Source organism: Protomyctophum bolini, assembly GCF_963924005.1.
Source record: "Protomyctophum bolini genome assembly, chromosome: 16".
Taxonomy (NCBI): Eukaryota; Metazoa; Chordata; class Actinopteri; order Myctophiformes; family Myctophidae; genus Protomyctophum; species Protomyctophum bolini.
The window spans coordinates 37,587,287-37,614,045 of record NC_137877.1 but is presented as its reverse complement, the minus strand read 5'-3'; the positions used below and the strand labels follow the sequence as shown (position 1 = coordinate 37,614,045).

Here is a 26,759-nt window from a genome sequence, read left to right as displayed (position 1 = left end):
CAGTTATACAAATATGCTGATTTACTTATCCGATATGTGACCGAGTACAGTGGTTTGATAAACAAGGGGATCATGGTCATTTTTCAGTTTTTTTATGAAACTACATAATGTAAGCTTTCATAATATGTATTGTTCATTGAAATTGGAAAAGAATGAAGAAGATATGACCAGCTGAAACTTGTTGAACCGGAAACCCCGGTACTTTTACCCGGTAAAAGTACAGAATTTCCCCTGCAAAGATTCCAAAGATTTTAGCACCTCTGGAATGGGTGTGACAATAGATACTTGTCTCCACCACTAGGTTAGCTGTCAGTGACACAGTGCACAGATGAGTTGAGTGGACACTTCGTAGGCAGTGTGGGAAAGTATGTTGTTTAACTTAAGTTAAAGTATCAATATTGAATATATAGAAATATAGGACTGACGTTGTTTGCAAGTAGGCTATCATTTATTCCATGAAGTTACTTGTAGTCTTAGGGCCGATTCATAATCCTATTTACAGCTGTTTCGGCGCTGTAGTGCCGGAATGAATTTGGCTCGTCAGAAATTGTCAGTAGCACCTTCGGGGTCTTCACTTTCGGGGTGAGTTGTCTGACTGAATATGTACCCTTTGAGCTCTTTTATATACACTTTACTGAATATTTCACCAGATTACTTTACTGAATATTTCACAAGAGTCAAATGTACGGTCACATGTAATGTATTTTATTTGAATATAGAAACAACAGTTTTTACAAAGAATAGAAAAAAGGTAAACATCTTTTCAAAAAACATCAGTTTGTACAAAAACGATAGAAAAAAGTTGTCATATCTAAAAAACAGTAAAATATAAATATATAGAAAAAATATATAGAAAAAAGTTGTCGTAGCCTATGTACAAAAACACTGTTTCTGTGAAAAAGTTGCTGCAGTGTGCTGTCCCATTTTGGATAGCATCTCCACACTGGGCCATTCACTTCAGAAGCAGAATAATTCAGTCAGTAAGTAGGCCTATAGAAACTAGATAGAAAAAAAAATGGCAGAAGACAGTCACAGTGCATTTGATACATTTGGTATACACATTCCTACTATTTTTTTGGTGGCTTCAATTAGTCAAACTCTTTCCACACTGGCCACAGGGGAAAGTTTAAATCCAGTGTGAACTTCTAAATTATTTGAATTACTAAATTCCACACACGTCACAATGATTTGTGAATTATCTGGTGTCTTTTAAGTCTGCTCATTGTAGGGAAGTGTTTACCACACTGATCACAGCCATAGGGTTTCTCTCCAGTGTGAATTTTCTGGTGGTTTTTAAGGTTGCCCACATGATTGAAGTGTTTACCACACTGATCACATCCATAGCGTTTCTCTCCAGTGTGAATTATCTGGTGAGTTTTAAGGATTGCCATTTGGGAGAACTGTTTTCCACACTGATCACATCCATAGGGTTTCTCTCCAGTGTGTTTCCTCATATGGCATTTAAGGTGGGACATTGTAGAGAAGTGTTGTCCACATTGATCACATTCATAGGGTTTCGCTCCAGTGTGAATTATCTGGTGGCTTTTAAGGGTTTGCAATTGAGAGAAGTGTTGTCCACACTGATCACATTCATAGGGTTTCTCTCCAGTATGAACTCTTTGGTGTAATTTAAGTTTGGACATTTGAGAGAAGTGTTGTCCACAATGATCACACCCATAGGGTTTCTCTCCAGTATGAACTCTTTGGTGTAATTTAAGTTTGGACATTTGAGAGAAGTGTTTTCCACACTGATCACATCCATATGGTTTCTCTCCAGTGTTAACTCCCTGGTGTACTTTAAGGCTGTACAAGTGAGAGAAGTGTTTTCCACACTGATCACATCCATAGGCTTTCTCTCCAGTGTGAATTATCTGGTGGGACTTAAGGTTCTTCAATATAGAGAAGTGTTGTCCACACTGATCACATCCATAGGGTTTATCTCCAGTGTGAACTCTCTGGTGTATCTTAAGGTTAGATTGGTCAGAGAAGTGTTGTCCACACTGATCACATGCATAGGGTTTCTCTCCAGTATGAACTCTTTGGTGTATTTTAAGTTTGGACATTTGAGAGAAGTGTTTTCCACACTGAGCACATCCATATGGTTTCTCTCCAGTATGTACTTTCTGGTGGCCTTTAAGGCTTGCCATTTGAGAGAAGTGTTGTCCACACTGGTCACATCCATAGGGTTTCTCTCCAGTATGCACTTTCTGGTGGCTTTTAAGGCTGTCCATTCGAGAAAAGTGTTGTCCACACTGAGCACATCCATATGGTTTCTCTCCAGTATGCACTTTCTGGTGGCTTTTAAGGCTGTCCATTCGAGAAAAGTGTTTTCCACACTGATCACATCCATAGGCTTTCTCACCAGTGTGAATTCTCTGGTGTGTTTTAAGGTTTTGCAATTGAGAGAAGTGTTGTCCACACTCATCACATCCATAGGGTTTCTCTCCAGTGTGAATCATCTGGTGATTTTTCAGTGTGGACTTGTCAGAGAAGTTTTGTCCACACTCATCACATCCATAGGGTTTCTCGCCAGTGTGAATCCTCTGGTGTATTTTAAGGCTGGACATTGCAGGGAAGCGTTTACCACACTGATCACAGCAGTGGCATTTTTCTTTAGACAAGCTTCTTTGTTCATTCACCTCTGGTAGAACAGGGGAGTCAGACTGATGATGCAATACTGGATTGGGGGAAAAAGACAAAGGAATCGTTGCTTAGAGGTACTTTTATAATTAGATTTGACATTTGCCCATGATATCCCTCCTGGCACAAATATTATGTATACATACAACAGATGTTATTGTCTCCTTTTAACATTGGTTCTAGGGTAAAGAAGCTGTTATATACACATCACATGCATATGAGCATGCTGATTCGAAATGAATAGTGTGGTGATGAAGCTAATGTTTTGATTTGTTGATTAATTAAAAGTACATTGTCCATACAAGTCCATTCTAATATTGAAACAAAACAAATTGCTGTCCATATAAACACCGTAAATAAGTTACAGAGGTCTTGATGATCATTGGGTTTAGATAAAACATCCTTGTGACATGCTGTATATCCATATAGACAGAGTAAGTAACTTACAGAGGTGCTGATGATCATTGGGTCCTCCCTGTTGAGCAGAATTGTTCCTGGTGGGGTCAAGAGAGTTCATCTTCAGCCGAAGTCTGGAGTCCACAGTGAGATCTGATCAGAAATGAGTGATATCCTGGAGGAGTTGTGGAGAACTGACAAATACAAACTCTTCTTATACTAGAGAGCCTGAGGTGGAGCCACTAACTGCTTGGGACTGATTGGCCAAAGAGGAGAACAATAGAACCATGTCTCTGCCAAACCATGCCCCCCCCCCCAAACATTGTTTGAGGGGGGGCAGGGCTCTTGAAGACTCATACACTGAGTTGGCGGTGCCCGGATTTGAACCCATGACCTTGTGTCAACTGGGACTTCAGATAATGGTCCATAGATTGTGTGTGGAACGTTTCACACAACGTTGGGACGCTGGTCCCTTAATTACGAAGCCTCCTTTCTATCAGCAGATAACATAGTTAACTGCTGCCTATGTAGAAAAGCGTGGGAGGAAAAAAGCGGAAAGAAATGATTATTGCTTCTACACAGTCAAAACCTCAGTGTTTATTTAACTCTGAGAGTATACAAAGCGACCGAGATGAACTTTAATTTGACACATTTACTGTGTGAGAAGTGGTCACCATTATCGGGTGAAATTGGGTGAACGTGATGGCAAAGGGAGTGTTGTTGGCCTCGCTAATACATGAGAGTGATGGACACGCATGATGATAATATACGTTTCCGGGACCTTGGGCTATACATCCTGGAATGAAATATGAGCTGTAAAACCCTGTCAACTCTATACCCCTGCTGTGGCCAATGCAGCATTTCAAAGTTTGTTTTGTTTGCACTATCAAATCTGCATGAGAAGTTTGAGAATTCAGTTGCTGATGCAAACCCTCGTTCGTCTTTAGCTCTCTCGCTCAAAGCACATGCTTGGTGCTCTTTATTTCCCGGTCCGTGTTTGTGTTGTTTTTGTCGACTAAAACTAAGACGAAAAATGTTCGTCGACTACCTTTTTCCACTGACGAAAACTGAATGGAAACTAAATGAGAACTCGGCTATGGTGACTAAAACTAAGACTAAATATACTGACAATTTCGTCAACAAATGTTACAACTAGACTAAAATGTTAGGAAGGGACTAGTGGACAAGAGATCCATATATGAGTCATTTTACAATTGGTTGCATGCTGAAAATAGAAGATCTACAAGATCACACAAGCTTGTAGATCTGCTATTTTCAGCAAGTGTAAAATCAGCCATTACGACGGCATCAAGGCCCGACAAAATACATTATAGTCGACTAAAATCTTATGATATTTAGTCAACAAAAACTAGACTATAACACTAAGACATTCCAGGTGACTAAAATGTGACTTAAAACTAAATGAAAGCTATTCAAGAGACTATTCAAGACTAAAATTTGTGCATGGGCGGCTGTGGCTCAGGAGGTATAGAGCAGGTCGGCCAATGATCCCTGTGGGTCGGCGGTTCGAATCCCGGCTCCTCCTCCTCCTGTCCACATGTCGAAGTGTCCTTGGGCAAGACACTGAACCCCACATTGCCTGCAATTCATTATGCGTGCGCGCGCATGGTAGTAGTACCTCATTGGCCCAATAATACTGACCCACATCTTCCACTCCATCCATCCTGTAGCCACACGAGGCACAAACTAGTACACGGTCGGCCGTCGTCGTCATTCCTGGAAGACAGAACCCATTCAGGGTGCGTTGTGTAGTGTGAAGGTATTCTTTTATTCGTTGGGGCTGCTGGGTGGTGGAGGTGGGTTGTGGGGGGGGGGGGGGTTGGGCACAATTGGTATTCTTACAACAGGCACTGTGCGAGTGTGGCTTTGTTCCAGGAGGTTGGGGGGGGGGGGGGTCAAGACGGAGGGAAGGTTATAGAAGAAAGAGGGTGGAGAGGAGGAGGAGGAGGAGGAGGAGGAGGAGAGAGAGAGAGAGAGACAGAAAGAAAGAAAGGGAGAATGGAGGCTGCTGCTGCTCGGGTGAAGGTCAGCGGGTTAAGCCGACGGGATCCTTGGAGACGAGAGGGCCCTGCCGAAAAGATGGTAATGACCCAAAGCCATGATTCATTGCAAAGGCATCCATCACACACTCACTCTCGTGTTTGTGTGTGTGCGTGTAGTGTGTGTTGTAGTGCTGTGCGTGTGTGTGACTGTGTGTGTGTGTGTGTTGAATGACGTCATGTCATCATTCCCAGCCGGAGCCGGGGCTGTCAGGGGGAGGCTGACAGAGAGGGTGTTTTCATTTCAAACTGGCAGGGGTGACTGACGGACAGTTAAGGAGGGGGAGCGGAGCGGGGCGGGGTGGGGGCTCACATTGAGGAGACTGGCAGGTGACTGCCGGCTGGGGGGGGGGGGGTGTTTACTACACCCCCGGGAGGACATTTGAAGTTGTTGAGCTTGTCAGGGCACTGTCTGTCTGTCACGTCCGCTGGACGACGAGCAGCCCTGCGAGTTAATGGCTGTCGGCTGTATATCGGCTAAATAAACCTCCCTGTTTTTGGCCTCACTGCTGATTGCGTTGTCCGCGAAAGTTATAGGACTTTAACTTAATCATTGTTTACCTAGTTTTTTGCCTGCTCTCTCTCTGTCTCTCTGTGTCTCTCTCTCTCTTTCTCTCTCTCTCTCTCTCTCTCTCTCTCTCTCTGTGTGTGTGTGCTCTGTGCAGTTTGAAGCAGGTATAATTGAATGGGGCTGCTGGAAGAGAGATAAGCTACACGTGGACCAGGGCCCACGCATGCACTCCACAGGCTCCCTGCAGGAATTGGACATATATAGCTTTATACTAATGAATTGGACCACCCTTTCTCCCTCTCTATTATGCTACACTCATGCTTTCCCAGAATGCAGGCCTGTAGCCCGTAGCCTGCGGGAGCGAGAAGCGACCTCGCACCGAAAGGGAGAGGTCAGATGTAGAGTTGCTGGCCAATATTGACGACATCAGGGATGTCCATATATGGGGCTTAAACATCCCTGATGGTGTCACGTGCCCGACCTACCAACCAACACACACACACACACACACACACACACACACTGACGGGAAATGCACGATTCCATAGTTAAGAGAGAGAGACAGTTTTCCATCACTCCATCAGACAAGACAGTATGATGGATATACTATATGCAAAAAAGAGATTTCAACCTTACTGCTACTTTATACTACTAGGACTTTGCAGAAGAAATTATGTTTAAAAAAGGAGAATTTTATGCACATTTTATCCACATAATAATAATAATATTAAAATAATAATAATAAATTAATAATTTACATTTGGGGGATATCTTTCACAATAATAAATGTACATTGTTCTAGACATTCTAATGATCACATATATATATATATATATATATATATATATATATATTACAGGCATATTACTTTTTTCAGGGGTCAAGGTCAAAGGTTTAAAGGTTAAAAATGTGTTCATGTGCTTTCCATAGTTTTCTCCAAGTGAGGGAATGTCCCGTACAGAGTCCCATAGGTGAGGGTGTGAAGCTGAAAGGAAGCGTTCTAGACATGTTATTATTACGCCACCAAACCACAGCTTCCACAGGGTCATTGTGCCAGCAGCACATTGTCTGTTTTGAACAAAGCCCAAGTTGTGCGACGACGATGTAGACCATATTATATCGAGTGACACCACGTCACACTAGAGACAGACATTGTTATCAGGGCGTGCTTCCTGGCGACGATTTTCACTCTAATGGCGCATTTATACATCGCGACAAAGCGCTTTACAATGCGCACTATTAATATTCACCCATTGACACACATTCATACACCACAACCTCAGAGGTTCAGTTCAGTGTCTTGCTCAAGGACACTTGGACACTAACCTCAGAGGTTCAGTGTCTTGCTCAAGGACACTTGGACACTAACCTCAGAGGTTCAGTGTCTTGCTCCAGGATAGAGACCGACCGATACGATAACCGAAATGCAACCGATATAGTGATTTTTTTTTAAACTGGAATAAAAACACGCCTTTTCTGTGAGGATTGTGCAAAGATTTTGCACCGAGATGATTATGCAAAAGGTACAAAGTGACCGTAGTACAGACAGCCCTGCTTTCTTAAACCAATGACTTTTCAAGGCTTATATATATTTTGTATACTTCTCACACAAAGAGTAAATAAATACTGTAGCAGCTAAATAAGAGGGGCCTATAGCATATACAACACAGTTTACACACTAGTAGCCTATAGTATGGCCATTGGAGATCTTCTATTTTCCAATAGCTAAAGCATAACATGGCCACAGACCCCCATTACGCCACAGACCCCAATAGCTAAAGCATAACATGGCCACAAACCCCCATTTGATACCATTCTCTGGGAGTACACTATCATCAGTGTTAATTTAACTCTGAAAACCAGGGTCTATTTTTGTTCCATTTGTATGCTCTTGGAGTATAATTATATATAATATATTGCCAAGTCTGAACATTATAATCATTATGGACATCTGTAAAGTTGCTTTAAAATATTGGTAGTCCTTCCACTGCTCTAAAACAACATTGGCCAACAAAGTTTGACAGCCAGCCCTATAGTTGCTTATTTTATTCTGACTTTGATCTGACCTATTACCATTTTTATAGACCTGGTTGCTTGTTTCTCTTATTCAGGAAATGTGGCAACCCATGTCAACTGTTTGTTTTGGTTAGCATTTGGATAGCTAGTAGTTAGCTTGCTAGTTAGCTAGCAGAGGATGCAGCTGCTACCGTCATGAATAACAGTATTTAGTGCAATTTTCTATCCCAGAACGTATCATGGATATGCGTGGCTGCTCCTCCTTCTTCTTTTCTAGTAAGTACAACAAACGAAGTACTTTTAACGTGTTGTGGCTGTTTTCTGTCAGCACGGAGTAAAGCGCAGTGCTCTCTCTCTCTCTCTCTCTCTCTCTCTCTCTTCTAATTACACGGTGCACTCTGCTGGAGAAAATAAATCTCAATTGCAATTGCTTAATTGCTTGAAAATAATGGTTAGATGAATCCCAATCCAAAGTACAGTATCAGTGATGGAAATGTATTTTGCTTGTTGTCAATGACAGCTATATATGTATATATATATATATATATATATATATATATATATATATAGACAGCATGTCATCACAAATGTGACGAGGTCAGCACATTTGGGCACATTTGGGTGGCTATGGCCGGATTTAGCCCAATGAGTGGTTTTTTTCTTCGTGCAAAACTGATGCTTGGAATGGATTCAGAATCATGAAACCCCTCCTAGTTTGACACGTCACATGCCACTTAAAGCATGAAGACATTTAGAACATATATTGGTTCTTGATGGTACCCCGACTTTCAGCAGCGGTCAAAAACATCCCCCTAGGGTGGTTGAATAGAAACCAATGTGGGATAATGTTAGTTAGTAGACAAAAAACGTTACAGACACACTGATAAAGGAAAGTATTGGTGAGAAATGTATACTCCCAGATTTTATTAATATCCCCCCTGACTCTACAGCTTCCCTCGCTGCAAGGCTTTGGGCCAACATGTGCTTTTCTTTCTATACTCCCTTCCGTTGAGTTTATAAAACCAGAACAAGGCGCATTGTGCTGCCGGTGTCAGTAGAGGACAAATTCAACATCTCATGCTCAATAACATGCAGACAAAGTGCAATCATTGGGGGATACCAATACAAAGGGATGAATAATACATCAGCTGTGTGTGTGTGTGTGTGTGTGTGTGTGTGTGTGTGTGTGTGTGTGTGTGTGTGTGCGTGTGTGCGTGTGCGTCTGTGAAACCTGACCTCCATTCTCCCCCAGAATTCTAAGTATTGTCTACCCTTAATAAAATTACAGAATGTCTCGTTACCAAATAATAATGTACATAATGTCCGGAGAAATGCGATTGTGTTCATCGAAAATACTGTCTTTGAACTTATTTTGTTCGTGTCCTTTCACTCTTTCAGTGTCTTGACAATGCACACACACACACACACACACACACACTTCGACCCCAATGACAAATCTGACCTCATTAGCAGAGGTCTTCATAAATGTCGACTACATTTCAGACTGACGTCTGATTCCTCAAAGGGTTGCGTAGCGACTCGAGGCCTTGATTTGTGCAGTCGGTGCATCACGAATGATTCATTCCACCTGTTCATAAATCAAATGCTTCTTGTCCTTCTTGTCTGCTGCATCATTAAAATTGTTCCATGCGGGCTTTGGGATACCGGCCCGGGAATATCCAACAATATCAAACCAACTTCACCGCGGTGAAAGCACTCCGTAGTAGTAGTAGAATTTCAACGACATCGCTAAAGAGAGAGGGAGACAGACAGACAGACAGTGACAGAAGAAATGTCATTCTTTACTTTAACTTCAATGTTGTTAATGTTAATGTGTATACTATTACTCGCACACGTGCCGCGCACAGACGTCCGTGCGTGCAGTCTGACCGTCTGCACCACCAGCCAGCTCCCTGCCAACCTCTGCCAGCTCAGTACTGAGCCCCCCCCCCCCTTCCTCTCTCTTTGAGTGGGTCAGAATCACAGACAGACGGGTTATTTTTAGTGAGAGAAGCCCACAGACACAAACTTGATACCCGCCATGACAGAGAGACGAAGGGCCATCTCTCAGACCTGTAAACAAGCGCACGCACGCACGCACGCAAGTGTGTGCTGCACAGATCCTGTCGATCCAGCTGATTTTGTCTGGCACCGCTCGGTTGTGATTGGATCTACACTTCCTCCGAAGTAGTGAGGGACCAATCAGGGCCCAGCCAGTATGCAAATATGTGACGGGGTTTATCACCTCCCCTTTTTCATCCGCTCCTTGGAAATGCAGGATCCAACACAGAGATTCCAGACTAATATGTATTCCACACAGTGGTATTAGTCTGGCCTTGCATGAGTCAGTATAAGTCAAAGTTGGTAAGTGTGCGGAGGAGAGCTGAGGGATGGAGAGGGAGAGAGAGGGTTCAGAGAGCGAGAGAGAGAGAGAGAGAGAGGGGGAAAGGGAATATAGAGAGAAAGCCATCAGCATGCTAATACCATCCTCTGTTTCGTTGGTTAGCTCACCCTCCCCTCGCCATCCCCCCTCAACCCACCCCACCCCTTCCAAAAGCCTCTTGGCTGGCACGCCGGTCTCCATGTTTACACGATAAACAAACCACAATGAGGCCAGCAGCGTCCTTTCATGCGTCCCTTTTTGTGTCCGTCGTTGGCGTGCCTACGATATTAGCAACAGTCGACGTATTGCGTAACTGCTCGGTATTAGCGGCTGACTGCTGGCCCCCAGTTGGCCGCTGTTTCGGGAAGGTTTCTCTCACCTTCTTCTCTCTCACTCAACTCTGTTGTTGTTGTCTTGTGTTTCCCTAGGCGACGGAATGGGCCCCGGACGAAGACACCAGGAGGTCCTGTCAGAGCAAAGGAAAGACAGAGGTAACAGAGGTCCTTCCTTCCCAGCTCGCCAATCTCGACAGCTTGTTGTTGTCAATAGTGCCCGTCTATAATTGGCTTATTATCATGGGACTGGCTCAAAAGTTTGTGAACGTTGCCTCCACTCGAGTACACTCCAGTACAGCACAGAGTAAAGTGGCACAGAGGACACTGCAGTACTTGTGTTCCCCCACACGGTAACTCTGTCATTTATCGACCGCTTCGGCTCGCCGGAAAACGGTCCGGCGCCCTGGGAGCATTCCTGGGGGTCTGGATGTTTCCGGGGGACCCCCCGCACAGTACACTACAGTACAGTAACTTTAACAATGCAGTTAACGGATTGCATTTTTTATTGCAAGTGTTCAAAGCGCTTTACAATGGTTCATACATTGGGAGGTGAAGCGGTCGAACAGTCCACGCCAGCGTCCACACTTCCCACATCCACACACCGACGGTGGCGAGCTCACACCGACTGACTCATTGGAGGCAGTGTATAGGGTTCAGTGTCTTGCCCAAGTACACTTCCACATGTGGACAGGAGGAGGAGGAGCCGGGATTCGAACCGCCGACCCACAGGGATCATTGGACGACCTGCTCTATACCTCCTGAGCCACAGCCGCCACAGTTCACACAGGTGTGATTTTTCTTAGCAAGTTGGGAAAGATGAAAAAAAAACACACTGTCTGACAAACAAACTCTACGCAGCATCATGCACGCATGCAGGCCCAGGCTCACAGGGCCTGTTTAGTAAGCCGGTCAAGACGAGCTGCTCCTCAAAAGAAAACAGGCTGATAGCGAACGAACGTCGCGATCAGTTATAGGCCTTTTTCTTTATTTTCTTTGTGAGAATTGATTGCCATGTCATTTTTATCTTCAAAAGGCACCGACGGAGAGAAAAACGCAGGTAATCACTTCTCTGTGAAACACCTGCGTGGCCGTCGTGACGACCTCAATTCTCCCCCCAGAATTCAAAGTAGCATTATCTACCCTTAATAAAAACCGCTAAACAAAAAGCTGAACGCCGAAGTCGTTACCAAATGGAATATATCAAGGAGGAAAATAGGATATTGTGCTCATCGAGATACCGACGTGGGGTCTGTCTTTGAATGTCTTTGTTATGATGATTCAAATTCATATTGTGTTTTCAGTTTTCAAGCACAAAGGAATGCCGGAGAATGTATAAATAAAAGAATCATACAAACAATTACAAGACGACAAATGGAACTGGTAGCGGTGCAGTAGGTCCTTGCAAAGCAGGGAGGCATTGGGTCTCATTTTGTACAGTCTTTGGTTGTGACCCGGCCCGGGGATCGAACCCCCGACCTCCCAGTTTCCGGGCGGACACTTCCCGGAGTCTTTCCTCCTAAAGCACAGAACGTTATTCTGGTTTTTGCAGCAGCCAGGGGGACCTTCCTCCTGCGCATGGTCCAGTCCAGGTCTTCGACCATATGGAAGGAAGAGTATAGATTATGTCTCGTGTGTGAGTGTGAGTTTAGGCCAAAACCCATTTTCTGGGCCAGCTGGACAGTTCTATTTGTCGTTCTATTTGTCTCTCTCTAGTGCATGTTGTTTGTGGGATGTGTGTACATTGGCAAAGGCGTGTTGTGTCTTCGCCAGCAGGGCCATTATCTCTACCACGGTTCTGTTGCTTTTTACACATCAATAACCCTCTCCTCTCTACCGCCCCCCCCCCCCTGTAGGTGGAATGTCAGAACTACATCAGAGTGCTGCTGGTCAACAAGACCGAGGTCATGACCTGTGGTACCAACGCTTTCCAGCCGCTCTGTATCACCCGCGAGGTAGGAGGAGAGGGACCTGTCTGTCTGTCTGTCTGTCTGTCTGTCTGTCTGTCTGTCTGTCTGTCTGTCTGTCTGTCTGTCTGTCTGTCTGTCTGTCTGTCTGTCTGTCTGTCTGTCTTGGGGGGGAGGGGGGGGGGGGGGGGGGAGTAGAGGGGGTGCTGTTAGCGCTGCCAGCAAAAACCACAGTGAAATGAATCTTGATTAAACGACTTGAAACTAAAAAAAACGTGCCTGCAAGCTCGTAGCTTGTAGATCTGCTATTTTTTTTTTATCTTGGACATGTGGTGCAAATGTTTGAATACCGGTGTATATATTCTTTCACATAGCGAACGTTTTTAACTCAAATCTTAGCTTTAGCTGACCTGCTGTGTGCCCGTATATATATATATATATTAGGGCTTTCACTTCTAGTGATTTTTAGTTGACTAGTTGTTTAACTACCTGTATGTATAACTACCTACATGTAAAAAAAAAAAGATGTGTACATTGGTGACTATAATCTAGCATTCTAGCTGATCTTGAAGCCTAAATAAAAGATTCGCCACCAACAAGGTCAACTAGAGGATTTACTAGTCGACTAGTTGAATAGTCGACTAGTTGCTTAAAGCCCTAATATATATATATATATATACGTACGTCCATATAATCCCTGGGTACCGAGGCTAATACGTCCATATAATCCCTGGGTACCGAGGCTAATACGTCCATATAATCCCTGGGTACCGAGGCTAATACGTCCATATAATCCCTGGGTACCGAGGCTAATACGTCCATATAATCCCTGGGTACCGAGGCTAATACGTCCATATAATCCCTGGGTACCGAGCTAATAATACGTCCATCATAATCCCTGCAGGTGGGCAACATGAGCAGCGTGCTGGAGCGCGTGAACGGCGTGGCGCGCTGCCCGTACGACCCGCGCCACAACTCACGGCCGTGGTGACGGAGAGCGGCGAGCTGTACGCCGCCACCGTCATCGACTTCTCGGGCCGCGACCCCGTCATCTACCGCAGCCTGGGGGGCATGCCGCCGCTCCGCACCGCGCAGTACAACTCCAAGTGGCTCAACGGTAAGCTAATGCTAATGCTAAGCATGCTGCTTGACCCATTCTGACCTGAGATCAGATTCTAAAAATGTCTTCTATACATCCTGACCGTTTTCTTGAAAAAGCTATGTTTCTATGTCCGTCGTTCTTTGATTTTTCAAAAAATAGCAGACCTGCAAGCTCGTAGCGCGCCACTCGGTGGCACGCTATGAGCTTGTAGATCTGCTATTTTTCAATAGCTAAAGCATAACATAATGCATAACATAATGCTAACATCCATAACCGGATGTTACAATGACAAAGTGCTGTGTGTGGCGTCTTCACCGGTTGTTGTTCTCTCGGTCGGTGGTGAGAAAACCCAGACCGCGAGTATCACAGCGCCTGCTGTCGGCCGTTGGAAAAACCTCTTTTCACCAGAAACAACATAACATTCATTGTGCCGATTTGGAGATACAGTCCATTGAAAGCAGCACGTAGAGTGCATGTGAATGCGCGCGCGTCTTCAAAATGGCCCCGGCCACTGTCGCACTTTGTCTGTTAGGGTCCCTTAATTTAAACAACATATTTTCAGATGAGGGTCCGCAGCCAAATACAGATAATGTCACGGTATAGCCAGGGAGCAGGTTGATTGGAGAAGTGTTCACTGCTGGGCTGATGAGGTATAGTTGAAGACAGGTGTGTAAATGGAACTGGCCAGTGTGGAGTCACAGACTGAGGGAGAGAGAGAGAATGTGAAAGATAATTCTGGGGGTCCTTGACATGAAATAGTTAGTTTGAGAACGACTGGTATAGAAACATAATGGGGTTTTTCAGAAAACTGTCTGGAATTAGAAAACATTTTGTAGAATGGAGCTCAGGTCTAAATGGGTGAAGTTGTAAGGTTAAATAAGGTCTTAAGTGTTTGCAAATTGTGCCCTAGGAGCCGCTTTCATCACAGGTTCATCAACGTCGCTCATTCTTGCCTCATGGTGAACTTTGTGTAGTTCCTGCTGCGTTGCCACATTTTCTTTTTGCAACGTTGTTTCAGTTCTCCCATTACCACGGCAGGCCATGCAGGAGTACTCGGGCCGTGCAACGGGTCGGGTTATGATAATTATTATACAAAGATGTGTGTGTGTGTGAGCTTTGTGCAGTTCACCGCGTTTCACTGAACTATACTGTCCCCGTTTATCAAGGGTGAGATCAATCAGCCCCTAATAGGATTAGTAACCTGATCGCGTCTGAGAGCGCTCGCGGGTTTTTTTTTAACTAAGCCACACGAGCTTAAGTTGTAAGGTTAAGTCTTAAGTGTCAAATAATCATTAAACATTCCAGTCACTTCTTGGCACCGCAAGGTGGACCAAAGTGTGCGCTTTTTTTCCCAACCGAGTTCAAAACCGCAAATCTGTTGCCAGCCCATAGTTTGTTCAAGTCCTGCGAGGAGTATATTTTCAAAGGCTTAACAAATACCATTAAAGGACCCCGGGGTTGTGTTGTGCTATGTCTACACACGGCTAAAGGGTGTAAGGTCTGGGTGAGCGCTAGGAATGCTAAAGGGAGGAAGATGAAACGACTTTTTTGGTTTCGTGTTACCGAAGGTGTCGATAATCCCTGCCATGAGGCTGCTGACGGTGGGCCTTTTTCCCCACTCGGAGCGAAACCCCAGACAAAATAGAAATCCATCCACGCACGCATGCACACACACACACACACACACACACACACACACACACCCTGACTGCAGCAGAAAAACTCTGAAAAACCATCAACGGACGAGCCATCGGACGTCATCAGATTCGAACCGGGGGGGCCCACGGAGAGGGGGGGGGGATAGGAAGGAAACCGGTTTAGTAAGGCCTCGTTCACACCTAAAAGACACCCGTCTTGTCCGTGTCTTGTGTCTTTGTCCGTGTTTAATTGCCCCCCCCCCCCAATTCATTTCCAATGGAAGTCACATGGTTTGACCAAACATTTTTGTTTGATGAAACAAAAATGTTTGGTGGGATTTCCATTGGAAATGCATTGGGGGGGCGGCCATTAAACACGGACAAAGACACGAGACACGGACACCTTTTAGGTGTGAATGAGGCCTGTGACTGGGCCAGTCATGATAGTATACACAGTATAATATTCAGTGTTTCATGTATGCCTTTGTGTAACTCCCAACAGTGTATGAATGTAGCCAACTGGATCCTTGCGGGGTCCATCTATACTGTATACTGCTTGCCCTTGAAAGCTTAAGTTGCGCCGCCCCATACTCAGGCGTACAGTATATAGTATCATGGCCTGCTGGGTAACAAAAGACATGCTGTCACTTATACCGGGAGGAGGTGATGATGGAGCTGCACTTCCACGTCCGCAATCCGTCTCCCTGCTGTCTAGCACATTGTGAAGGGGATAGACACCCTCGTCGATACGGACAATACGCCCCCTTTGACTTAACTTACAGAGTTACTGTTCATTTATAGCAGATCTACAAGCTCGTATACGATCTCGTAGATCTGCTATAAGCTTGTAGAGCTCATAATGTGAGCTCTATACAAGCTCTATAAGCTCTATAAGCCTCCCTGACTTACTTACTTATACTTACTTACTTAGTTTTCTAATTAAGACAGAGAGTGGGTGGTGGTGGTGGTGCAAGGCATCATGGGAGCACCAAGGAAGGGGGAATGGAGGACAAAAGAGTTATACAGTTTGTCTGGTTTCTGTATCGCCCACACGAGCTGTCGGGGAATTGTTCAAGACCGCGTATAGTATACGCTTGTTTTTGCGTGAAGTTGGTATAGCAGCAGTGAGGGGGGGGGGGGGGGGGGTGAAAGGTGTGTGTGTGTGTGGGGGGGGGGGGGGAGGGGAGGGGGGGGGGGAGTATAAACGGGCAGGCTCTGGAATCAGCGAGTGGTGTAATTATTCCTCACGACGGGGGGAGAGGGTGAAATATCAACACACAGCATGTCTCACACCGCCTGTGTGTGTGCACGTGTGTGTGTGTGTGTGTGTGTGTGTGTGTGTGTGTGTGTGTGCAGATTGCATGAAAGTCTGTGCCGGTGTGCCTTCATGTGTGCGTGGTGTACGGATGTGGGCGTACATGTATATACCGATATTTACGCGTGTGTGCGTGCTTGTGTGCGCAGGTGTGTGCGCACGAGTAAGAGAGAGAGAGAGAGAGAGAGACTATGTGGGAGTAGAAGAGATGAGTCGCAGTCACAGCTTGCTCTCATCGGCATAATCACAGCTGGTTCCAGACATGCATACAACACAAAACACACACACAAACAACACACGCAGCAGGCAAGCGCGCGCACACACACACACACACACACGCACACACACGCACACAGACGAGACAGACACGGCAAAAAGAAAATATGTTGTGCTCCAGTTTCTCTGCCTTGCCCAACACGATTACAAACAGAGCCCACTGTGCTTTTTTCTAGCCCGTGTCATGGAATGAGATGAATCCTCCTGGATCCTCTCTGGGCGTGAATGGAAATCTCATCTCTCCACTCCTAAAGCCTCTGCAGTCGGGGGGGGGGGGGGGGGCATGCAAAGGGGGGGGGGGGGTTCTGTCCTGTATCTAATCAATCTGTTCCCTTATCTCATTCTGAACGGGAACCCATTTTGGTGTTTAGCATCATGTTATGCTTTAGCTATTGAAAAATAGCAGATCTACAAGCTCATAGCGCGCCACCGAGTGGCGCGCTACGAGCTTGTAGGTCTGCTATTTTTGAAAAATCGAAGAACAACTGACATTTTTTAGAATCTGATCTCAGGTCAGAATGGGTTCATCAGACCAGTGTGTGTCCAGTGGAAACCTCGTATTAATCTGATCTCAGGTCAGAATGGGTTATTGGATCGGTGGCCTCGCCAAGTGCTGACCGACGCAGGGTTTTCCATCATGCATTCATTCCCCTTATATATGAGGACGGATTATGGAACTGTGGCTGCTGGAGCGTTGAGTGATATGGAACAATTTCCATCTCATTCCCTCAGTATCTCATGAAACTATATATATATGTATGTATTTCTCTCATTCTCGCCGTGTGTCTGTCACGCTCTCTCTCTCTCTCTCTCTCTCTCTCTCTCTCTCTCTCTCTCTCTCTCCTCAATTCAATTGAACATGTTGGATGTCGGCGGCGTAGATTGGGGCTCAATTCTATTGCCAAAGCAACCGTTCAGCTTATCTCACACGCGCGCGCATACACACACACACACACACACACACACACACACACAAGTGTGTACGCCGTTGCCAGCGTGCACGGTCGCACACTCACACAAGTCTCCATTAGGAATCTGTTGCCTCCGGGGCCAGAAACCTTGGATCTCCACGTTTCAACTTTAGACTATTTATTTGTCAATGAATGAACGCCCGACTTCATCACCCGAGAGTGTCGAACGAAACTATAGTAGGCGTGTGACGATTCACTCAACTCGCGATACGATTCGTATCACGATATGACGTTCACGATATTTTAAACAAAAAATATTTCCCAGAAAAAATACAGTTTTTTAAATTTTTATATAATCTATCTTCCCTCCGAGCTTTTTTCACATTTTCTATTTAACTACATTGCAAAAGAAGTAGCAGTACTTTTGACAGTGCAGTTCAACACAAGTGCCTTCCTTGATGTACTAATGAGCATCAACGACCATCACCTGGGCACAGACACACACACACACACACACACACACAGCTCCCCTCTACAGAACTCTACTACTGAAAGTGAGTAGCTCGAGTTAACATGTGAAAAAAAGCTTTGCAATTGTGAGTACACGCTTTTGGACCTACAGCCGACAGCGATGTGTGTCTCGTGTGTGTGTGTGTGTGTGTGTGTGTGTGTGTGTGTGTGTGTGTGTTTTCTCTTCTCGTCCTCATATCCCTATAGCAGAGCCTGTTAGATTGAACTGTCTGTTTAACACCCAGCATGCACTGCTTCACGGGGAGAGAGACAACGACTAGAACAAACAGAACCGTCGTGTTAGTCAGATTCTCAACAACCCACGCTGCTGTCTCCATAATAATAACGCTGTGCAGAATGTGTCGGCTCCACGTGCCCTTTTGCTGATGTACAGTACTGTACACGGCTACGCTGCGCTGCACATGGGGTTGTTGCATTTTGGTATGCACCGTGCACGCCGCTCTGTGAGAACGGTACATGCATACGTGCGTGCGCACACACGCAATCCCTTGTACACGCACACACTTGTACGTGCACGCACACACTCCCTTGTACACGCACGAACACACTCACTTGTACACGCACGAACACACTCACTTGTACACGCACGAACACACTCACTTGTACACGCACGAACACACTCACTTGTACACGCACGAACACACTCACTTGTACATGAACGCACGCGTGCATTCACGCACGCACGCAGACATACACACACCATCCTTTGCATGCCCCCCTAGCTATGTTGGAACCAGTGCTATAATAATATAACATAATATATAATATTACGAAGGCTGTTTCCGTTGCAGTAATAATTGCTAATCCCCTGGCAGGCCGTGGCACCGCTCACGTCCTCTCTCTCTGCATCTGCATGCTCGTTAGCGCCCGCCCGTTTGCCAGCCGTGGCACCGCTCACGCTCTCTCTCTCTCTCTCTCTCTCTCTCTCTCTCTCTCTCTCTCTCTCTCTCTCTCTGCATCAGCGTGCTCGTTAAGCGCCCGCCCGTCGCCAGTCGCCGCTGGAATAATCCACTTCTCAATTAGCACCTTCAGGACATAAAATCTACCATTAATGTGAGCGAAGGGACTGCTTTGACAGTTTGCTTGCGTTCTCCCCTCCAGGTGCGCCTCAATAATAAATGACAGCCTTTGGTAACAATAGTAGTAATAATTACTGAGTCTGCCAGGTGTGTGCACTCGCTGGTGCTCAAGTTATTTTACGGCCAACTGTGCAGCTCCAAGTAATACTTTATTAAAAATACATGATTCATTGTTGAGTTCTAATCTTGATTGGTGGGGATGTGAGGCGGTTATACAGGCTCGACGGGAGCTGTCGTAACTCGTGAACACGTATACTCTTCCTCTCTTCGCCCCCCGAGCGTTCCGACAAGACTGAGACGCATTCCTCAGCAGCATCGCTCTAGTCTAGAGTCTGTTATAGTCGTACATCATGCTGTGCACTGAACGTCTTGTTTGCTCCACACGCGTTATATGAGCTGAACTGAACTGAAAAGTTCCTCAAACTATAAATCCTGAGCATTAATCCCGTTTTTTAGACCATGAGGACGATTCTAAACAAAATTCTTCTAAATCCAAACAGTTTTCTGTAAAACCTATATATGTTTCAGTGGTTCTCAAACCTTTTTCATGTCAAGTTCCTCCCCCCCCCCCTCCCAGAAGCAAAGATTTGAGTTTAAAAAAAAACGTTCGCTCCGAAAGAATATATATATCAAAGATCTGCGCCACATTTTCACGATTTTTCAAAAAAATAGCAGACCTATACAAGCTCATAGCGCGTGGCACCAGCTTGTGTAGATCTGCTATTTTTCAACAGCTAAAGTATATAACATAATGCCCCCTCCCGTTCTGAACGGGGTTATTCACGTATTTGTACAAATGGATAAAATTCCGACTGAATTAGTGTATATAGCTATGAAACAAAAAGCACAGAGAATGCTCAACAACCGTAGTGGTATAGCAGACAGTATACACGGAGGTGATGTATATACTGGGTTGACAAGTGCCTCTTTGACGCGTCCTCCAATTTGCAAAAACAATGGGATTGCCGTGGGTGGGTAGGTAATGGTATATACAGGTATAATCCATGCGAGGCTGTCTGTCACTGAGCTCTGTTTGCAAGGCCCTCCGTCGTCATGTCTATAATATACTCCATGAAGAGGAATCATATCGGGAGAGAGAAACCTCTTCAGAATGTATAATCATGTGCCCGGAAGATTGATATATACTGTATATAATATATACAGTATATATCAATCTTCCGTGGCATATTATGCCACATGACTATAACAAAACAAACACACGAACAAGGGGGACAGCTGCTATACATTTGAGAGGGTATATAAAGCAGTGTTGGGGAAAGTGTTGTTTTTTTTCCTTAATGAACGAGTTCAGTTCACAGTTCAAAATGTAAAAAAATTAACTTGTTCAGTTCATAGTTAATCAAAATTTTGAACTAAAGTTCATGGATCAAAAAAAATGAACTATTATAGTTATGTTTGATTGTTGTATACCTCCGTTTCCTGAAAATCCCCTCCTGAAAAATAGTCCCATCGTTTTTTTTTTTTTTTACTTCGGGCGATCCGAAACAACGACGGAGAACGGTGCGAGACGGATGTGGCCATTACTACGCACCATATAGACTTTGAATTTATAATAATAATAATAATGGAGTGCATTTTTACAGCGCTTTTCTAAGCACTACACGTGCTTACTCAAAGTGCTTTACAACGGTCCATTCATTCCTATACATTAGGAGCTGAAGCGGCGAACAGTCGACGCCATGAGCGTCCTCACTTCCCACATTCACACACCGACGGTGGCGAGCTCACACCGACCCACTCATCGGAGGCAATGTATACTGCACTGGCCTCTGTCCTACTGCCCTACTGCCACCTACTGTCTGTTTATTATATTACACAGTGGGTGAAAAGAACACACCCCTTAAGACTAAACCACACCCATCAGAGGTGTGACTTCCATAGGTACCCAGGTACTTTTAAAGACCTAGAGGTACCTATGGGTGTCAGGCCGGCAGAAAGGAATGGACCCCACCGTAGGGTATCGAGCCGGGAATCGAACCGCCGACCCATAGGGATCAGTGGACGACCTGCTCTATACCTCCTGAGCCTCGTAGAACCGATCCGTGCCTCGATTTCCCAGAAGCCCTGAGAATCGAATGTCAGTGTTTTTTTTTTTGGGGGGGGGTGGGGGGGGTTGTTTAGGTCACGTGATCCAAACGCGTGACGCCTGCACCGGGTTGTCGGACGGAAAACCTTGTATGTCTTAAAAGTTGTCAAAAAACGGCGAATTAAATAAAACAAAGACAATAGGAAAAAAGTCGGAAATGTCGTGATCCGCAGGGAGAGTGTTAATTCATATAGCATACAATAGACACCGAGACTGAGTATACCGTATATGAATTTGGAGATAAAAAGGATCCAGAAGGGCCTTTTTGGTTCTGTAACACAAACCAAACAAAAAGACTATTACTATTTGTATCGGGAGGACAATTGCACAGCAAGTAAAACAGCGTTGGCTGCCACCCAGGCAGTGTGGTGTTCTGTTCTGTTCTTTCTACCTACTCTATATAGAATAGATCATCTGACAAGACAGTTAATAGGTTTCCGAAGGCTTGGAGGGAGCAGTCGCTCGGCGCGCGGTTGATTGTGTGTGTTTTTGTCGTTTATATGGAGAGGTATAAGAATGGGTCTTCTTCTACAACAGTATATTATTCTACCCCCTTCATCTGTGGCCAGGTCCGACCGCATGCAGTCCGTTTTTCATCATCTGAAAATGGAATTAGAGAGGATCGCTACCCCCCCCCCCCCCCCCCCCCCCCTCGCCTTAATCGCTTTATTTTATAAATGGCCCCTGAGGCACTTATTGTATACTGTCATGGCTGTTCAGGTTACTGTATCGCTGTCGCCCTGTGTGTGTGCGCGTGCGTGAGTACATTTTGCTGCCACTTTGTGTGTTTATATAAAGGTTAATAATATCTCCACTGTCTGACTCTGCAGTCTGCACGCATTGTGTGTGCGCTCGTGTGTGTGTGTGTGTGTGTGTGTGTGTGTGTGTGTGTGAGCGCACGCGTGCGTACCATGGTACGTGCGTGCGTGCGTGCGTGCGTGCGAAAGGCAAACCAGGCGAGAAGAGCAGTGTTGATCCATTTTGTTCATGGATTCGTGGGTGTATACCTACAGTGTACTCTGTGTGTGTGTGTGTGTGTGTGTGTGCGTGTGCGTGCGACCGTGCGCGCGCCATCACTTAGCCTGAACACAGTGTAAAAGGTCCCTGTGGGGGAAGACAAAGTGACAGCGATGTTATTCTTCTCTCTCGTGTCGCTCCTGTGTAAACATGAGTAATGTTTTCGCTGCAGGTATGGCAGCAGCCACTGCCAGAGCCATATATACTCCTCTCTCTATTACCGTGTCAGAAACGCTATGCCAAGGACACCTCACCGCCCACTTCACCATACCGAACGGCTCGTCCCAGTATAAATGAAGCTCTTTGACATCGGTTTTGGCGAGCGTGTGGGTCACCGTGATAATCACACAGTGTTGTGAAGTGGTCGTACAGTATATAGGGTTGAGCCGATGCGTGTGTTGTTGGCTGGATAATGTATGCCTTTTTGCTGGGACGATGTCGTTTGTCTGAAGCCATGCAGTGATCGTCGACGTATGCTACAGAACGAGACGTTTCGGGGTCTTCCAAACGTTCACAGCAATAGATGGCTGATTTATCACGACGTATAACTCTTTTAGTGCCGAGTATTAAAGATGGAGAAAGTGTTAGAATTGTGTTTTTATGTGGCCACGCTCACCAGTTCATTAGTTCATTGATCCACCTGAACTATAAAGCCGCACCCACAGCTGCTGTTGTATGATAAAGGCACCGAGTGCCGCACTATACGAGCTTGTAGATCTGCTATTTTTTGAAAAATCTTGAAAACATGCCGCAAATCTTTATTTATTTCTTTCATTATTTCACAGTGAACGTTTTCAACTCAAATCTTTGCTTCTGCGGAGGTCCCTGCTGGAACAACATATTTTCAGATGGGGGGGGGGGGTCGGCGGCCAATTACATAATAATTCCGGGGGTCCTTGACATGAAAATGTTTGAGCACCACAGACACAGAAACACGAGGCATTTCAGAAAACTGTCTTAACCCATTCTGAACGGGAACCCGTTTTGGGCTTAGCATCATGTTATGCTTTAGCTATTGAAAAATAGCAAGATCTACAAGCTCATAGCGCGCCACCGAGTGGCGCGCTATGAGCTTGTAGGTCTGCTATTTTTGAAAATCGAAGAACGACTGACATTTTTTTTAGAAGCTGATCTCAGGTCAGAATGGGTTCATCAGACCAGTGTGTGTCCTGCAGTGGAAACCTCGTATGAAACTGATCTCAGGTCAGGTCTAAATAGTTTTTTAACATCCCTTTTCCCCGCAGAGCCTCACTTCATCTCGGCGTACGACGTGGGCCTCTTCACCTTCTTCTTCCTGCGCGAGGCGGCCGTGGAGCACGACTGCGGCCGCACGGTGTACTCGCGCGTGGCGCGCGTCTGCAAGAACGACGTGGGCGGCCGCTTCCTGCTGGAGGACACGTGGACCACGTTCGCCAAGGCGCGGCTCAACTGCTCGCGCTCGGGCGAGATCCCCTTCTACTACAACGAGCTGCAGAGCACCTTCTACCTGCCCGAGCAGGACCTCATCTACGGCATCTTCACCACCAACGTGTGAGTGTTGTTGTTGAACAGGGGGGGATGTGTTATACACGTTTAAAATACATTAGGACCTCATCTACGGCATCTTCACCACCAACGTGTGAGTGTTGTTGTGAACGGGGGGATGTGTTACACGTTTAAAATACATTTATTTTCTGAGGGGCACGGTGCCACAGTTGGTAGTGCTGTCGCCTCACAGCTAGAAGGTCCTGGGTTCGATTCCCGCTCGGACGCTGTGGGTGCTGGCGGCGTGTTTCCTCCTCCGCGTCATCAGTGCCCATATACCCGAAGGCGGGGTTGCGAAAGGGGTTTTCTGTGTGGAGTTTGCATGTTCTCCCCGTGTCCCCCTATAGGGTAGGTACCCTTACACAAAAAACATGCAGTAATCCTGGTCACTAAACTGCCTCCCCCTGGCCAGCGGGGGCGCCTGATGGAGGGGAAAGGAACTGGTTGGAATAACGTGTTCCTTCCACGCGCTACGTCCAACCAGGGAACCTCCCCCCTGTCAGGTTGTAAAGGAGCAACTTGGACACGCTATACTATCGTGAAAATGTGGCAGCAAATCTTTGAATATATATTCTTTCAGAGCGAACGTTTTTAACTCAAATCTTTGCTTCTGGGGGCGGTCCCTGGAACTACATATTTTCAGATTTTTACTAGTTAATTTTTTTTTACACAAAAATATATATACATATTGTACATTTAAAAATTGTGTACATTGGTGACTATAATCTGTAGCTGATCATGAGGCCTACAAAAACGGGAGAAAAATTGTTTCTTATCAACTAGTCAACAAGGTCAACTAGTGGATTTACTAGTCAACTAGTCGAATAGTCGACTAGTTGCTTCAAGCCCTAGCTCCTTATGGCCAAATGCATGCACTACTGTATGTACCATGCCTGCACATGACTGACTTGTGTCGGGTTACACGTATGCACACACATTCACGTATTTACGCACGCACGCACACAAAACAAGCATGCACACACGCACGTGTCGTTTACTGTATTGTTTCCAGCAACAACATAATAATGTACGGTATAAAATGCTCATTATGCTGGCCTGTCGGGCCTGACGAGTAAAAGAAAACAACATTTTTTGACGAGCAGACCCACCCAAACGAGGCTGCACTCTCAGCCAGCCTCGCAGCACTCTTCATTATACAGTTTTGTGGTGTGGAACGCGTGTGTGTCGAATTTGAAGTCGGTTGGGGCGAACGGTCCTTGAGTTACGTAAGACAAGTCTTACCTAAATTGTACTGAGACGAGAGAAGAGATAGTGTTGACAGATAAACAGAGCGAGAGAGAGAAGACTATTCATATAATTTCCTCCTGAATGGCTTAATGCATAGATAACTGTGCATATTACATCTTGCTGTTACATTATGGGCACGTGAGCCGACTTTAGAGAAGAATAAATCCCGCCGTAAACCTCCGGCTGCATCTGTTATGTCTGTGACGATGTCAGACACACCTGAGAAGCCTTTGATGTCCCGCCAAGAGGCAAAAAGCTGTCGCTATTTATTTCTGCGCTTGTAATTGCCCAATTATAGCATTACCAAAGCCTACTGTGGTAATGTTATAATGAGATAATTACATGTAATTAACATTAATAAAAGCTCTTATCATCATGTACATACATAGTCTCATTACAGCCAATCACAATTTGCGACCTCACTTTTGTCTTCAATGTTTGTGTATACGCAACAGTGTTTTTGGCAGCAAATTTTAGTTGTAGTCACCTGGAATGTTTTAGTGTTAGTCTAGTTTTAGTCGACTAAATATCATAAGATTTTGATTTAGTCGACTAAAATGTATTTTGGATGCCGAGTGACTGTTCTTTTTTAGCATGGAACTAATTGTAAAATTACTGGATCTCTTGTCCACTAGTCCCTTCCTAACATTTTAGTCTAGTTTTTATTTGTTGACGAAATTGTCAATATATATTTAGTCTTAGCTTTAGTCATCATAGCTTAGTTTTCATTTAGTTTCCATTCAGTTTTCGTCAGTGGAAAAAGATAGTCGACAAACATTTTTCGCCTTGGTTTTAGTCGACGAAAACAACACTGATACGCAATGATTGTGTTTACAGTATACACAAACACTCAACAAATGTCCATTCAATGTCAAGGGCATTCAATGTTTGTGTTTACACAAACCAGAGCCACTAGAGTAAGACCAGAGTTATGACATTGAGGGGGGGGGCAGAAAACAGCCCGGTCACGTGGGTCCATGTAACTCGTTTGTCACTGTAAAGCCCATAGACTCCAATGCATTCTGTCAACTTCCGCTTCAGGCCTTAATTGTCACTGTTCCCCAATAGAAGTCTATGTAGGAGAGCCGCCATTGGACTGAAGCCCAATGAAGTGACCAATAGAAGTCTATGTAGGAGAGCCACCATTGGACTGAAGCCCCATGAAGTGAACGTGAGGTTGTCGTAACTCTATGGCTCCGACACAAACCCTCTAAGCATGCGGACGGGGATATAGCGCCCCTTAAAAACAAGTCATTACATTCTGAACAACTACAGTATAGTTTGTAGTACACTTGTAAAGCGTGTAAAGTCAGAACAGCGCTATATAAGTTTGAGATATTATTACAGTTGTTTATTATATTGAGCTCCTAGCACATTGTAGCTCTGCGTCAACTCAAACCTTAGGGCTCCATTTGCTAAACCCCTTAACTTCTTTGTCTTTTTTTTTACTATTTTGCAAAACATTTTTGAATAGTTAAAATGGCCAGTCTACAAGCTCACAACGTACGTAGATTGGCTATAGTTGAACTATTCAAAAATGCTTTTCATATAGTCTCTCAAGACAGTCGCTGTTTTCCCGAAATATTTGACGATTCTCAGATTGATTCAAACCTGATGTTATATAGAATCTACATGAACTTCTACAGAGCAGAGTATTTTGGAGAACTCCGTTCACACAGAGTTAGGTTATTATAAACCTTGCTTTGACTGTGTACAGGCATGCAGAGAAATGGCTGGGGTGAACTTGAAGAAATGTACAGGAACTCA

At 45.1% G+C, this 26,759-nt stretch overlaps 1 protein-coding gene across 1 annotated transcript in view; it reads left to right on the top strand.

Moving 5' to 3' along the window:
* sema5ba (sema domain, seven thrombospondin repeats (type 1 and type 1-like), transmembrane domain (TM) and short cytoplasmic domain, (semaphorin) 5Ba) overlaps positions 1–26,759 on the top strand; it is a gene marked incomplete at its 3' end in the record, with an annotated part of 237,128 nt that overhangs the window by 159,199 nt on the left and 51,170 nt on the right. Inside the window, 5 exon segments of the mRNA XM_080786023.1 lie at positions 10,435–10,497; positions 12,195–12,293; positions 13,150–13,219; positions 13,222–13,362; positions 23,465–23,750. Coding sequence (XP_080642149.1) covers positions 10,435–10,497; positions 12,195–12,293; positions 13,150–13,219; positions 13,222–13,362; positions 23,465–23,750 — 659 coding nt within the window.